The sequence below is a fragment of the Coenobita brevimanus genome, chromosome 30, assembly GCF_032717465.1.
Source record: "Coenobita brevimanus isolate Jiangsu-jjx chromosome 30, ASM3271746v2, whole genome shotgun sequence".
NCBI lineage: Eukaryota > Metazoa > Arthropoda > Malacostraca > Decapoda > Coenobitidae > Coenobita > Coenobita brevimanus.
The window spans coordinates 2,535,040-2,552,018 of record NC_136983.1 but is presented as its reverse complement, the minus strand read 5'-3'; the positions used below and the strand labels follow the sequence as shown (position 1 = coordinate 2,552,018).

General features: G+C 43.2%; 1 protein-coding gene across 1 annotated transcript in view; it reads right to left on the bottom strand.

Moving 5' to 3' along the window:
* Positions 1-16,979, bottom strand: part of LOC145395168 (sodium-coupled monocarboxylate transporter 1-like) — a 97,586-nt gene that overhangs the window by 22,491 nt on the left and 58,116 nt on the right. The window contains exons 2-4 of the mRNA XM_080268863.1: positions 12,819-13,369; positions 10,157-10,298; positions 3,383-3,463 (exon numbers count right to left, since the gene is read on the bottom strand). Of these exons, the coding sequence (XP_080124989.1) occupies positions 3,383-3,463; positions 10,157-10,298; positions 12,819-13,012 (417 nt within the window). The 5' untranslated portion in view covers positions 13,013-13,369. The remainder of the gene's footprint in view (positions 1-3,382; positions 3,464-10,156; positions 10,299-12,818; positions 13,370-16,979) is intronic.

The following is a 16,979-nucleotide window of genomic DNA, read 5'->3' as shown; positions in this document are numbered from 1 at the left end:
GGTTCATCAGGGCTTTAACTGACGTCCAAAATGTCCTTCTGTTTCATGGCCACAACAGGGAACTGCCTTTTGATGGAGGAAGCTGTAACACTTTTGGTGCTAGAGATGTACATAGCAAAGTGGACCTCCTCCTCAATCAGGCCAAATATTAGATCACGGGGCAGGAACGAGTGACCAGACTTCATAGACACGAACTTAACCCTGAACAGACGCCTGGCACGCACTTGCTGCATGGCGATAGTGATGTTTTTGTTCTGGCCCCCACAGTTGTCACAGAACACACAAAGATTGGTGAAATCCTGCTGTTGCTGGCTGATCTTTATCTGAAGCCACTTGAGCACACAGCTAGCTACCTCGTCTGAGCCACGCCCCCCTGCCACATTGTCCCATTCAGATATAGTGGCCTCCTCCTCGTTGATGTCATAAATGCAGAAGTTGTAGACCCACAACTTCTACTCAGAGTATGCCGCACCAGCTTGCAGAAATGGGCAGGGAAGCATTTGCTACAGGTCTATATGGTTACTATCTTGACACTGGCAGTGTCACTAGATGGTGCCGTCTGCACTGCCTGATGCAGGAGATCTCGAGGCACTTGAGCAGCAACTTTGTGTACAGTCAGTTGGTTTTGAACGTTGGCAATATCAAAACCAGCATCCTTCTGGTTTTTATCTCATGAAAAAGCTTCTCATATATTGAACAAACATCTGTCTTTGGTGGCTGGAAGACGATGATGTAACCTTGTGTGAACACCGTTCTATAAAAGTGCTCTGACACCTTGTACTGATCAGTACTGTTCTGGCTAATCCACGTCAGGTACTTGACACAGAGCTTGGTGATGCTGTTGCAAGCCTCCAGGAAATGTCGGTGAGGGGATGTGGCACGGGTGTAGTGACTTGCAGTAACAAGTAACCCTTGGAAGTGCTTGTGCACAAGTTCCAGGTATGCCCTGTGATCGTATGTGGAAAGGAACTGTCCTTGTTTGTTAGGCACTGGGGTCCCATTGGGTGACTCATGGTGCTTTTGCAGAAGAATGGCCATGTTCTTCTTGCCCAGCCCATGGATGGATACGAAGGCAGGGCGGCACACTTTGATCTCCCGATGCTCCACTTTTACGTAATACACAATGTGGACTGGCCTGAGGCTCACATCCACATGTGTGCCCTTCCTCTTGACTGCCTCATCACGTTCCAGGCTTAGAAGGTAGGCATTCTGGGCACTGTAACTGCAAATTGCCCAGAAACAGGTAAAAAATATTGTCTATTGCTTCTCTGCCTATCTTTTCAAAGCAGCCATCACGGCATGGGGGACCAAATTTGCGTGCTTCCACAACTTTTTTTGTGCTGTAACTAACACATTCCTGCCCCATACTATACTTCTGCTTAGACACATTTTCCCCCCACTTTTCTGGCTGCCTTATACAACACGACCCTTTTTTCCTATGTGGGTAGCAGGAACATGTTTGTGACAACGACCAGTTGCACCATCATTGCGACCATCAACTCCACAGCCAGCGCAGCAGCAGCTGAACCTTTACCCACATCACCACATCCAGCACTTGCAACACTAACACAACTATCACCATCACTTCGAACACTTATCACGATTAATAGAATCATTTCCAATATCATCATCACTAAGGCTGTTATCAGGGTCATCAATACTATCACCACTAACATGGCTATTTTCCTTAGAAGATATCACTGCGCCATTTACCACTATTGCTATAAAACTTCACCATAAAACCACTGTTTTCACTAATTCCTGAGTGGCCAGGAACACTTTCATCACTATCACCTGCACGACGGGACATTGTTACCCCAGTAATCACACATGAAACTCTGTAAAAGTTGCAAAAGATGGCCATAAAATGGTGAGAATTCCCTTTTGCGTGCTACGAACACAGCACAATGGTTGGGACTGACGAATGGCGTGGCAAATACTCCTGCTAAGCACACCGCCACGTACAGCTTGCCAATCAGTAAACAGCCCGGCTACGTTCTCATTGGATGCAACCAATGGGAGGGTAAATGGTTAGGCCTGTGATATGGAACTAGAATTTCAGGGGCGTGAATAATGTGTTGATGACTGTGTGGCCCACTTACCTAGGCAATGTACCACTGACGGTTCTCCCATTCTTGTACTCTTTCTTTCTTTTCTTTCTCTGTTTCACTTTTAGGTGACAAAGAGAAGTCAGGATGATGATGATATTGATGATTTATCATCACCATCATAAATATTCCAAACCTATTTCCCTTTAACCCCTTCGCGCACCATAAGTTTTATGTTTGTGTGACATGATCAGAGAAAATGCTGCAAGGGCATCCTGGACTCACGCATAATCAAAAACATTCCCATGAACTTTATTTGTCCCAGAAATTGGTTATATTTGTATAGATTGTGTACCATCATTTTTGCCGATGTTTACACTATAGGGTAAGCTAATAAAAGCACACAAAACTGATGAGTGAATGTACAGTGAAAAGTACCAAAATGCAGTGAGAATGTGTTTCCACCGTGAAAATAAATTCCAAACACCCTACCACAATATTTTGCCCGCACCATGCAAGAGCTAAGCATATATCTACACACAGAAATTCACAAGTTTTCATGTGGTGTCTTCAGAATTAGTGGTAGGTGGTGGCAACCATCATCCACTTACTTGTAGTGCTGCCTACTTCTTCCTTAGCCTTTATCATTGGTTTTCTGTGCCTGCCCTTCTCTCTTCCTATTACTCCCATCTTTTCTGTCACTTCTTATTGCTTTTCTTTCCTATATAGGTGGCTTTACATTGAGTGACAAGCCAAATGGTTTCTTGTAAACCAAGAAACCATTTACAATGCTGGATGGTAATGAACCAAACCATACATGCTCCCTACGTGTCAACAAGTGGGTTGGTGGAGGGTTAGTGCCCCTCTCCGTAAAATCAATTGCCAAAAATCGTAAGCAAGCACCCTCCTCTCTCCACTGAAAGCCAAGAGAAAACAGACTGTTTGAGTGTGTTAGCCTTGAAATAGACACCCTCCCTTATGATGCAGCAAAGATTGACACACTTCATGATAAAAAATTTTGATGAATATTTTTGTCCAAAACTGCCTAATCGGCATCCCTTCAGACCAACACTAACAAGAGCATCATAGTGCATCATTGGTTCCTCTTCAGCTTAACACCACTCCGACTCATTTCGCATCATTGTGCGCGAGGGGGTTAATACATGGGAAGGGAGGGATACTGAAACAGGAACATGACAGCACAAAATGTTAAGAATTATTGACATGGTGTTCTTAGAAAGATACTTTCCTAAGTATTTTTTAATACCTTGTACCCTTTATTTATATATATTTCCTCAAACGTTTCAATTCTCTCTCTCTCTCCTGATCCTTACCTGCACGATGAACACAAAGGATCCAAGCCATCGCACAGAACGGTGGAATCTCCTCTCCAGGTACTCATAAGCCGAGGTGATCTGCATGGAAGAGAGTGAGTGGCAGGTTAAAAGTGTCCATCACCAGTTACCACGACCTTTGTGCTGACATTCCACGCATATTTCCGTATTATAAGGCCTTTCTGATACTGTGAGCTAAGTTTTCTCTCCTAATGTATTTACACTTACATTATTTAACCTTAATCTGTCCCTAACCTCTAACCTATCTATCTCTAGCCTGACGCCCTAATCCCGCAAAGGGTGGCTGCAGACAAAACGCCTCCAAGTCTCTCTGTCACCCACCATTTGCCTACCCTCCCCCCAACTCACCCCCCCCCTTCCTCATATACCTCTCAACTCCATCCCTCCACCTCATCCTCGGTCTTCCCCTCCCTCCACCTCACCTACATACACCCTCTTAGTCAGTCTTTCATTCTCCATTCTCTCCTCATGTCCAAATCACCTGAGTGTATTTCTCCTAATCTTCTGAACCACATCCACTTCCACCCCACAACGTTCCCTCACTTCATTCGTCAACCTGTCCCTCCATGTCACTCCACATGCTCAAGTAACTCATTTCCACTGCTCTCACTCTAACCTAATGTAGGTAAAGTAGCCTAACCTCACAACCTAACCTAACCCAAGTAAACCTCATCGAACTTATCTAATCTGACCTACATAGTTTTATCTCATCTAACCTCATATCACCTAACCTAACCTAGCTTTATCTCATCTCATCTCATCTCACCATACTTAATATCACCTAACCTAACCTAGCTTTATCTCATCTCATCTCACCTCACATCACCTTACATAACCTACTTTTATCTCGTCTCACTTCACATCACCTAACCTAACACAGCTTTATCTCATCTCACTTCACATCACCTAACCTAACAAATTTATCTCATCTCACCTCATATCACCTAACCTAACCTAGACTTTATCTCATCTCACCTCACATCACCTACTCTAACCTAGCCTACCCTAAACCTGACAACCTAAAGTACATAATCTAACCTAATGTGACCTAAATTGACCTCACCTGGCCTAGTTTAATCTTGACAACCTATCATAATGGCCCTGTTTGAAAAGAAAACTTGTTCAGATAGCCTACAATACGAAAATTTGCGACCCTCACACACGCCCCAGAACAACCCGTGATACGCCACTAAGACCTCAGTGTGTCTACGAATACAAGCTGGCTCTAAGCGTTTCAGCAGTCTTTTCATTACTGTGGATTCCTATAGGCATATTATTCTGGCTAGCAGATTTTGTGTAAATGAGAGAAAGAGTACGCTGATTACATATAAGTCTGGGGGTAACAGTATGCAAATTGATTATTTTCTGGTCGGGAGGACTGAGGTTTGTGATGGATGTTGAAGTTATTGGGAGTGAATACTGCGTACAGCAACAAAAATTACTGATATGTGACATGGTGCTGAAGGAGCATGTGATGAGGAAGAGGACCTATGCACCCAGGAGGACAAGACAGAAGTTCAAAAAACAAGCAGTAAGAGATGTCTTTTATAGAGAGATGAGCAGAGTGGTGGCTGAACAGGGAGCTGTAGACAAAAATGTTAATGAGCAGTACAGAGCTCTTAAGAGATACTGATTTAGTGTGTGGATGGACAAGTGAGAAAAAAAAAGTTTTCCAGGAACGGAAAAATGATGGTAACATAGAGGAGTACTCAGTCACCAAGCACGAGGACAGAAAAGAGTATACAGGGCAAAATCTAAGTCTCAGACTGTTACTGGATAACCTAAATATTGTGGTGCTGAAAGAAATAATATGGTATTTAAGGTAGCATACCAGATGAAGAGGGAAAATAGGGATATCATAGGTGAGCAGTGTGTGATGAATGATGAGGCAAAGATGAAGAGTGAGGATATTAAAGATGCTTGGAGAAAGTACAATAACTGGTTGCTCAATGAGGAATCTGACTGGAACAAGGAAGGTCTGGAGTCAGCGGATTCAGTATGTGGCCCGTGGCCTTTGATGTTGAAATGTGAGTAGGTCAATAGGCAGATTGTAGTTGGGGAAGGTGGCTGGTGTGTCTGGGTTGACTGCTGAAATGCTGAAGGCCTTAGGAGATATAGGAATGGGTTTGGTTATTGATTTGATAAATCGGTTACATATGAATATGTTTTACTAGATTATTTCTTAAGAGTGTAATTATAAATGAGAATATGGGGAAGGGTGATGCTCTGGAAAAAGAAAATTATAACTCTTGGTCCAGATAATGAAGGTAATGGAGAGAGTTCTCGAAGGTTAAGGGAAAGAGTTTATACTGATGAGATGCAGTTTGGGCTCATGCCAGGAATGGGATCACTGATGCCATATTCACTGTCTGACTGCTTCAGGAAAACATACCAGTATAGGTAAGAAAAGGGAGCTGTATTTAGTTTTTGTTGATTTGGAGAAGGCCTTTGACAGGGTCCCAAGGAGGTGGTGAAATGGGCAATGAGAGAGCTGGGAACCGAGGAATGGCTGGTTAGAGTGGTTACGTCTTAAGTATGTCGGTGCTTGCACCCTGGCAAGAGTGAATGGAGATTAGAGTGATGAATATGCTGTGAATGTTGGCATGCATCATGGGTTAGTCTCAAGTCCCTTATTGTTCATCATGGCGCTTGAAGTTCTCTCACATGACTTCAGAAATGGACTCCCATGGGCTATGTTGTATGCTTATGACTTTCTGCATGCAGAGAATGAAAAGGAAGTAAGAAAAACATTAAGAATGGAGAAATGGAATAGGGCACAAGGACTTGTGAGTGAACATGGATAAAACAAGTGATGATATCTACGGCTGGTGGCAGGACTGTCAAAGCAGAGGGAATGTGGCCATGTGCAGTTTGCCATAAGGGTGCAGGAAGTAATTCCATCCTGTGCAGTGCTTGTGATAAGTGGGTGCATAAAAGTGGTGTTACAGGAAGGCTGTGAAATAATGCTTATTTCGTGTGTATGATGTGTCGGGGAGAGCATGTAGAAATTGAGAGGGATGAAAGGATTGATCTTGCTGGAGAGTCTCTTCAGTGTGGAGAGCAGTTTAATTATTTGGGAGACATGTAATGTGCTGGAGGATAGGGTGGAGGTAGCTCTGTGGCTAGGATACGGAATGGTTGGAGGAAGTTCTGGGGTGTTGCCTCTCCTAACATTTACAGGGCTCTTCCTCCATGCTAAGGAATCCTTGTATGTAGCATGTGCTAGGAGTTTAATACTGTATGGTTGGGAGACCTGGGTAGTGAAATGAAATGATATTCGTAGACTCAAACATACATGAATAACAATGATTAGATGGATGAGAAGTGCATTTTTGAATGCAAGGCCTCGGGGTGGGTAGGATTGCAACTGAACAGTTGAAAGAAGGATGGGACTTGAATGTACTGGTGTTGTAATGAGGAGAGATAGAATGAGATGGTTTGGGGATGTGAGGATGGAGGATGAAAATTGGGTATGGAAAGTTAGAGGTGTGAATGTCAAGGGTAGGGTTACGAGATGCAGACCAAAAAAATGGACCTGGGACAAGGTCATGGAGCATGTGGAGTTAAAAGGAGGGACAGACTGACAAACGAAGAAGCGAAGGAGCATTGTGGTGTGGATGTAATAGAAAGCATTAGGAGAATTGCACAGAGGTGGTTTAGTCATGCGCAGAGGATGGAGAGCAAGAAACTAACGAGGAGAGTGTATGGTATATGAGTAAGGTGGAGGGGGTGGCCGAGTGGGAGATGGAGGGATGGAGTGGAGAGGTATATAAGCAAGGGAGGTGTGAGCTGGGGGAAGGGCAGTGAAATGGCAGGGGACACGGTGACATGGAGGTGATTTGTTTGTGGCCACCCCTTATGAAATTGAGGCATCTGGCAATACACAGACAAACAAAGTCACAGTGTGTGAAACAGGGGTATGGGACCGAATGAGGAGGCTGCCCAACTCAATCTCTGAAACACGCCAGTAAATACTGCATTAATGGCTAGCAAATATAAAACACTTACTTCTGGCTGCATATCCGTGCATGCACAGGATATACAGTGCAAAAACAAAAGCGCATCACCGAACGCTGTCATTTTTCTTAAGCTTATAAAGGGTGGTCTATCTACAGTGCATCAAAATTCTTGTGTGTTGAAAAAAAAACTGCTCAGTCAGCACTGCCATACTGCTTTACATCATTTTGTATTTTCCATGACCTTTCTCATACTTTATATTGCACTTTTTTATTAATACATCCACAATGTGGTTAATCAGTATATCATGAGGCAGTCAAAATACCTGCACTTCTCACATAAGCACACTGAGCCGTCCCTGTAACACACAAGATAGGAGGGATCAATACATGGATTAACCTGTATTTATACCAAGTGGTCAGGGCAACCAGGTATTTATCGGCACAACACATCGTAAACACACCAGCTTCAATCGGGTTGTTCCGAAGTTGTGTGCTGTTTCTCCCACAAGGCAAACAATAATCATGTGCAAAAATGAAGTAAACAAAAGCAAAACCAAAGGAACAGCATACACAACATACAGAATAATGTGAAATTCGTGCTGCCATACAAATGGAAATCTATAGAGCACTTACAACAGAGCCAGGTTTAGTACAATTCAGAATTGGTCACAACAGGGTATAGTGCCATCTTCCAAACCCAAGGACCATCGCTCTCACTGCTACCTTGCCACAACAAAATGTCAAGTACAGTACTCCTAAAGGCACTTCAGACACATGTGATCATTTGCTTCTCGCAGCAAATAGCAAATCAAGCAGTTTCCAAGTTACAATGCTGGGTTGAAGAAATGAAAGGGAAATGATGGCAAGCTAATTCATCAAACACTACCTGCATGGTCACTTCTTGAAGACAGAGGATCAAAGACTGAGGGAAGAGGAACAAGATGCTGACATTGCACTCCATCACAGGGTATATATGGAATACCATGTTGCTTCACTTTGTAGTTTCAGTAATAATGAGTTCATCATAGATATACTGCACAGTCATAGAACTATAACTCTTCATGAATTTATAAAATGTGAAACAAAAGCCAAACAAAATAAGAACAATACACAAATCTTTCAGTGCCACTGTTCACTGATGAGAGTGATACTTTACTTCAACAGTATACAGTATTTTCTCCATGATGCCAACAGTGCAACCCTCACATGCACATGTTAATTATTTCATCTGTGAACTCACGGGATGTCAAGATTTCATCTTCATATACATCAAGAATACCCCAATATATACTAATACAAAAATCTGCTGGAATCAATTATTATGCTGTGATCAGTAACTTGAGTTCATGTGGATGGTGCAATTCTTTGCATTTTTCTACAGAGAATGTCACATATACTGATATTTGGGCCTACCTGTGCAGGCTCCTGTGCTCACTGCACTACACAACATAGAGAACCATTAATATACATGTAAAACATTACAGTGGAGCGAACGCACACTACGTGACGTTCAATGATACGTCAAGTGTGCTGCAAGTGGCGCCTCGCTCTTGCTCGACCTCAGCGCTGACCCGTAGCCTCACCCACACTCTCCCCAGAGCCAGAGCCTCAGGGACAGATGACACTGTCACCCACCTTGTTGTCAACACTCCCCGCTGCATGTGAAATGTAGACAAGACAGAGCAAAAAAATGCAATATTAATTACTAGGTCCTTCATAATCTTAACTACTCATAAAATCATTGGTACATTGTTCTTACTGTGGTTAGTCAGAATACATTGCTGGAAACAGTATATAAATGTATGTGTAGTGATAGAAGCAGACTGGGAGGGACTCTGAGGAACTTCAATATGCAGCTTAACTAAATCAGGACAGCAGTGATACAGGGGACTTTAGACACACTATCTCACATTATATGCTGCATCAGTCAGCAGCTATAATAACTGGCAATTTTGACTCTGGAAACACCACTATTCATACTGGTACTGTATTACACACAATCTATTTAAAGCAATTAATTTTTCTTAGCAACAACTTACTGACGTTCTCTCTTTACTTCAAATAAAAAGAATTTTTGTTAAATGTCGTGGGTATCAAGCCTTCAGCAAGCTCTTTCATGATCTGCACTCTACATAATTCAAAAGCAGTGAAATGGACAACTTTATTCCAACATTTATAACTGTACCTGTTTAATTTTAACTATCACTTCTAATTCTATATCTGAATACTGTGTCAATGTGACATCTGTTATTCTGTATTTTAAATCACTTTAATTTTATATAACTTTTAAATATTTACTACTGCAAGGACACCTGTGAAAGAGTGAGCATGAAAACCAGTCACCTGGATACCATTACTGCCACAGCCACCATGTTGTTCAAGCATCTTTACAATTACACAGTCATTAGCAGTCATGTATAGTTTAAAAAACTGGAAATATGAACAGCTTTTACAGTTAATATTCACTCAGAGTCCCTCAATTTTGAAATGTTGGGTGCAAAAATTCCTCCCCAGTGTTTTCCTACAAGACCAAACTGCATGCACACTAAATGGCCTTACTCCTTCAGAGAAGAAAACCCAAACACTGAAATGGAAACACTAAAATTACACAAGTTCTGCAAGTATTTGGGATCCATTTAGAAGTGTACATGGTAAGATATTTGAGAACAGCATTTCCATTCCATCTGGGGTTATCTTCACCTGCAGTGGCTCGAGATGCCGACTTGTCCTCCTCCTTACTCTCTCCCTCTCGTCTTTAGTGGAGCTACAGTATATATGGGTTGTGGGCATCTACCTGGAGCCTGTGAAAGACGGGGAAGTAGAGGTAGGAGGCGGCTGGCATGACGAGGAGGTAGGAGAAACCGATGAGCCAATATATGAAGCCAAACTGGTACACTTCAGACGGCGTCCCCAGCAGAGTGATGGCAGACATGAAGCTGGAAAGGGAAGAGTGGTTTAGTTAGCTATTCACTAAAAGAATTAAGTCTTAAGTTAAATACAGTAAAACAGTCTGGCAGTAAGTGAAACATCATGCTAATTGTTAAAGGAGCACATGCAGACTGCACAGTGAAACACTGCCCCTAATCTGAATACAATATTCTGATAGCTGATAGATAAAGATGCCATCACATGATAATACTAAATACTTCTTCATCAATGTCATCTCCTGATGCCTTGCCTCCTTGGAATTCCTCGACATGGGATGGCCAAACAAATATTACTTCCACCGACTACTCTGTCCTTGCACACTTCTCTCTCCTCCCAAACACTACCTCTCTTCCTTCTATCTCACCAAATAGTGTACCACTCCACTTTATTCTTCCATACCATATAATATCTGAAAGACAGCTGGAAGGAGCAAATCACTTTATCGTCTGCCTCTTCCAACAATACCTTTAGCCTCATCTTTAGAGGATATATTTATGCTTACATTTGGAGACTACTATGCAAGCATATGTCCTTGAACTTGGTGGCAGTCTGTCATGTAGCAAGATCTTGAGTCATTTCTCTTCTCACTTCCCTAACCCAGAGGTCTCCACACATGACTTCATCCTAAATCTTCCTTGGTCTGCATCTGGGCATTCTTCCCAGCCACATTCATAACTGACCTTCCTCAGTGAGTCACCTTTCTCCTTCCTCTCATTATGTCCAAACCATCTTGATTTACTGGCTTGCATTACATCTTTAATATATACAGTATGTCAGTCTTTCCCGCTCAACATTCTCATTTCTGTGCATTCCAACCTGCATGTAAAGTCTCTCTTTTTTTTTTTTTTTTTCACATGCCAGGTCTCACTGTCATATAGCACAGCACTTCTCACACATGTTTTGTGGAGATTTTGCTTCGTGTGGAAAGAGAATCCCTTCATAGTTAGAAGAAGCAACAGTTCCCTAAATTTCTTCCATTTCTCATTCTAGCACTGGAACTCACTACTGCACCTCCTGCCACAATCAGCATGTCCTCCATGTGACAAAACGCCTCCACACATGCCAAACGGCTATCTCCTCAATCAATATTCTATTCTATCGTCCTCAGCCTTAATACCCTTACATAATGTACACTGAAAATTCCTCATCCTGCAGTGTACTTCGAACATGACTATCTTTTGTATGAGAGTCACAGCTGTTCATCAAAGTGTGACAGTATTTTATTCCAAAACTGCAATTCTTGCTTTATTAGTATGGAACCCCTGAAACACAGTGATGTCTAAACCCCAAGACATCTTTCCATCCTAATCAATAATAATCACATACATCAGAATTTCCCTTCGCTATTTCTAATTATTTTATGTAAATGGACTATTAACCATGACCGTAATGTACACTAATAAGCCCCCCCCCTTTTTTTTTTTTTACTAATCTGACCCCTAACAAAGCTTAAAGCTATCAAACACCACCTTGTACTGGCCACAAGGTATTTGTTCAGTGTGAAAATTGTATTATGCGGTTTTCAACTGAACCAAGAGCCGTGGTCAGTCAAGGCAATAGTTTTAAGCTTTCCTGGACTACACAGAGAAAAATTCATAATGCTTGTTATTTAAGCTGCCTAGAAAGGCTATAAACTAACAATAAAAGGGCTTCATTTTGAGTGAAACCCTGGCTACAACCTGTTTCCACGGGGAAGGAGTAGAGTATGAACAGAAACGATGAGTTATGAGTGTTATTATCAGCGACAAAAGTCCTGCTGCCTCTCCTGCTTTTCTCTCACTGGACTCTGCAAATCAGTTTGATGAATCTAAAGCATGCAACACTGGTAACACTGACCTGTGGACATATAAAATCATCAGTTTTTTTTGCTGTCAAAGTCCACATCAAGAGAACCAGAGGAGGAGACAGGGCTATTGTTACTGACTATACTTTCACAATCAAAGGTTCACCAGCACTTCCCTGTCTGCTCCGGTGATGGTATAGTTTATGCAAAATATTTTTGTATATTAGCATGAATTAGGCAGGTGGTAGCAACCATCATCCGCTCACTTGATGTAGTACTCCCTACTTCTTCCTTTACCTTTATCATTCCTTTTTTGTGTCTGCCCTCTTCTCTTCCTGTTTCATCCATCTTTCCTGTCCTTTTTCTTACTCCTCTTTCCTTTTCAGGTGGCTTTACATTGACTGACATGCCATATGGTTTCCTGTAGGTCACGAAACCATTTACAACACTGGGTGGTAATAATATAACCACCACATACGTGTTCCCTAATGTGTCAACAAGTGGGTTGGCGTTGGGTTAGTTTCCCTCCCCGTAAAACAACTACAGTATATCAGACGACCACCCCTTACGGGATTATGGCTTCTGGCTATTGACAGAGATAGACAGAAGTACATAAAAAAAAAGTCTGAGAAGGCTGGATACTCTCGGACTTATGGGTGGAATGAAAATATTGGAAGGAAGAACACAATGCAGGGTAAGGATGGTCGGCAAATTTTTGCTCATAAAAGTAAATCTATCCACTGACCTGGCTATTAGGGACATGGCCACAGGGAAGGTGGTCATGGACTTCCCAGCCATGAGAAACTCCTGCGTGTCCTGTTTCTTGCCAAAGCATCCATAGATGATACCGATGATGGCCGACAATGCCAACATACATCCAAACACCAGGTAGTCTGCCCACGTGAAGCGATCTGACAGTGTACTCACGTCAACCGACATCTTGTCAATTCTTGCGCAGACGGTTGCTTCAAATATGGATCTCTCTTTTGGAGGTTCAAAAAAGGCGGACTAGTTTACCTCGGGATGGACTGGGATGGCTAAAAAATTAGCTGGACTTGCTTAAGCCGAGTTGGACTAAGCTACAGCTATTGTTGGACTGGTTTTTGATGGAAGTGGTCGGGTCAAATCAAGCCAAACTGAACCAAGTAAACACAAGTCAGTCTATATCTTCTCTGTCACACTGCCCAAGTTTCTGTTCAGCAGCGGTGTGGACGGTTCAGTGTGTCGACAGTGGAACTAAGTAGGCTATCAGACAGCTGGCTGCTCCGTCCCTGAAGCATCTCCTCTGTAGCACACCTGTAAAAGAAAACCACATTAAGAATCCAAAATATAAGCAATCAAACATGCAACAAATGATAAGGAGAATGAGGTTTATGGCCCAATTAACAAAACTTAATATGTGAAAGTGTCAGCAAGCCACTGCAATTTACTGATTAGTTGTGGAACACCTGTGCAGTAACTGTTATACCATTTTTACTTTGACATCGCCTAAAACTGCCATATAATCATCTTGAATGGTGAGCTGTAGTGCTGTGGAAAGGCTGTAGGACTGTAGCATTGTCTGCCGGATACTCTGCTACATGAAATAAGTTGCAAAGGATGAAAATATGGGCCAAGTTAAGGAAAAAAGGGTATAGAATCTATACTATACATGGATCCTATAACACAGAGTGTAGTCAGCAACGGTACGGTACAGAAAGTTAAAAATATTCTGCTATAGGGGGAGGCGGTGGCTGAATCGGTAGAGAGGCGGCCTGCAGTCCTGATGGACCCAGGTTCGAATCCCGGCTGGGACAGGGAACAGTTTAAAGATTTGAATTTCATAAAAGCAGACTTTTCTGATCTACCAGATAACCCGCCGACATGTCATAAAAGTACCCCCGCTAATACCAATACACCAGTCCTGTATGAGACAGCCCTAGCATGTATTCAATATGGACAGTGGGTGTTAGCGCCGAAGTGGTGACATGTAGAGAGGTGTATGGTATGTTGGAGGACTACTGGGCCTTGAGAGCAGGCAGTGAAGCCTATGCCCAGAAGTCGGACACAAAAAAAAAAAAAAATCATACATGCTTCTGAAATTATCGCCAAAATCGGGGACTTTTCTAAATCTTTGCATTTTCACTTATATTTCAGTCCTTAGAACACAATGCAGAGATGGTAAGAGAAACTATAGCTAGTTTGTTTTCATCTGAGGGAACTGAGCCACTCTCACAACTTGAATACTGTACTAAGTTCCGGTTGCATGAAATTCAGCAAGCCAGAGGTATGAGGTAGGAATTAGTTTCCTTGGTAACCCACACTCCAGTTTGACTACATCTGGCCATCAACTGAGGTGAAAATGGGTTTGGGATTTAATATAACAAGAACAGAGGATAACTGCATCAGGCCAACTGAACCATGCTTGGCAGCTCCTACGAGAGTGCGAAAGACAAGGATCTCTGTCAGATGAAAACAATGTGACTACAGAACTGATAAGAGAGAGAACATGATATAGATTCTGAACAAAATGCTGAATTCGAGAACTATGCAGAAGGCAGTGGCTTACGAAAATGACTCGAGTGTTCGAGGGTTATTCATTCGTTCGTTCGTTTATAAAAGCTCCAACATGCTTGTGTACGTCTGCTTTGATCACCTAATGGTGGGTCTCCATGCTGCACAATCTCTAGCAGCCTCTATTCAGTACTTTATCCCTGACGTCACACTATGACTGTCCCAGGTCTTTTTCGGTCTACCTCTCACTACTCTACCCTTAACAGTCACACCTCTCACCCTTCGCACCCAGCTGTCATCCTCCATCCTCTCCACATACCCGAACCAACTCAGTCCACCTCATCACGACATTAAACATTCAAATCCCGTACTTTCTCTAAACTCTTTATTCCCAGTCATTCAGGCAGACAACCAGTTTTTGTTGGGTCACAGCGTTCCCCTAAGATACGACCCGTAGTAGTCAGTGTTATTATAAAGGTCAGCAATAATACAATGAAAACAGTTATTATCGATGACCGTGAGAATGAGACTACTGTATATTTACAAGACAGGTGGGACTGAAAAGTATGTCCTGTGATGTATTCGTATGATCGACGGTAAAAAATAAACGCGGTAACGAAGACATGAAGCTGGATGTGGGAGGAAGGGGGAGGGGGATCCAAGGTCATAAACAGTGTGGAATGAAGGACACGTTGCGTAACCTGTATTTATAAAGGCTCCTAACCAATGTCCAGCCAAAGAAACAACGAGTATCTTCCCAGTTCCCCCTGAAGAAAATTGGCACCTGGCGAAATACAATGAAAATTCTGTCTCTACCTGTGTGCGTTTCAGAAGGTTCGACTTTTTCACTATGTATTCGTCAAATTTTGGAAAGATGATAAAACATTTTCTATAACAGTTAACTACAGTACTGTCACAGATGGATTCTCTCTCTCTCTCTCTCTCTCTCTCTCTCTCGTGTTTGGTGACGTCAGTGTTCGCTTTATTCTAAAGGTAAACTATTTCGTTTTATATTTCGTACTTGGTCCTCGGCTTTCCTCTCCCCAACAGTTCTCCTCCATTTCCTATTTCATTTTGTTCTTGGTCTCCTCCTCCTACTCCTCCTCCTCCTCCTCCTGGGACGCTACTCGAGAAGATTCTTTGGGAGTGAGAAGAGGAGAGGAGAATACAGAAGAGGACAGAGAAAAGGGAGGATGAACGCCAAGGGAAAAAAAAATGATGAGCATGACGAAGATAACAATGAAGAATACGCTGAACAAAAGAGAGAAGGGGATGAGGGATGAGGAGACGAAAAGAGAGAGGGGAGAGAGGAGACGAAAAGAGAGAGGGGAGAGAGGAGACGAAAAGAGAGAGAGGAGAGAGGAGACGAAAAGAGAGAGGGGAGAGAGGAGACGAAAAGAGAGAGGGGAGAGAGGAGACGAAAAGAGAGAGGGGAGAGAGGAGACGAAAAGAGAGAGAGGGGAGGAGAGAACACGGAAAGAGAGGAGAAGAGAGACGAAAAGAGAGAAGAGAGACGAAAAGAGAGAAGAGAGACGAAAAGAGAGAAGAGAGAGGTTGTATAACAGGTGTGGAAGAGCGTGAGATGGGGATGGTCACTTCACAAACTTGTTTCTCTCTCTCTCTCTCTCTCCTTTCGAACCTGTTTTCTTCTCCCTCTTTCCATCTCGTCTTCCCTCCCTACCTTCTTCCTCCCTCCCTATTTCATCCTCTTTCCTTCCTCCCTTATTCTTCCCTAAGGGTCTCGCTACATTCACCCCCCTCCCCCTCCCCCTTCATCCCTTCCTCTTCCTCGACCTCTCCCTCTCCCTCTTCCTCCCTCCCTCCCTCCCTTCGTTTTTCACCTGGTTCCTCGTACACTCTCCTCCTTCCCCCTCCCTCTCCACCCTCTTTTTTTCTTCCCTCACTACAGTCTGTCTCTCCATCTTCCTTCATTCTCTCCCTGCCTCTCCCTCTTCCCTCATTCTCTCCCTGCCTCTCCCTCTTCCCTCATTCTCTTCCTCCCTCTTCCCTCTTTCTCTTCCTCCCTCTCCCTCTTCCCCCCTCTCCCTCTTCCCTCTTTCTCTTCCTCCCTCTCCCTCTTCCCTCTCTCTTCCTCCCTCTCCCTCTTTCTCTCCCTCCCGCTTCCTCTTCCCTCTTTCTCTCCCACCCTCTCCCTCTTCCCTCTTTCTCTTCCTCCCTCTCCTTCCCTCATTCCTCCCTCATTCTCTCTCTCCCCCTTCTCCATCTTATCCTTCTGTACCTTCCAATCCTCCTCCCTCCTCTCTCTTTCTCTCTCTCTCTCTCTCTCTCTCTCTCTCTCTCTCTCTCTCTCTCTCTCTCTCTCTCTCGTGTCTCCTTTCTCCCTCCCCCACCCCCAAATTTTCTTACCTGCACTTTCCTATTCTACTATCCTCTCTCTCTCCTCCCATCCTCC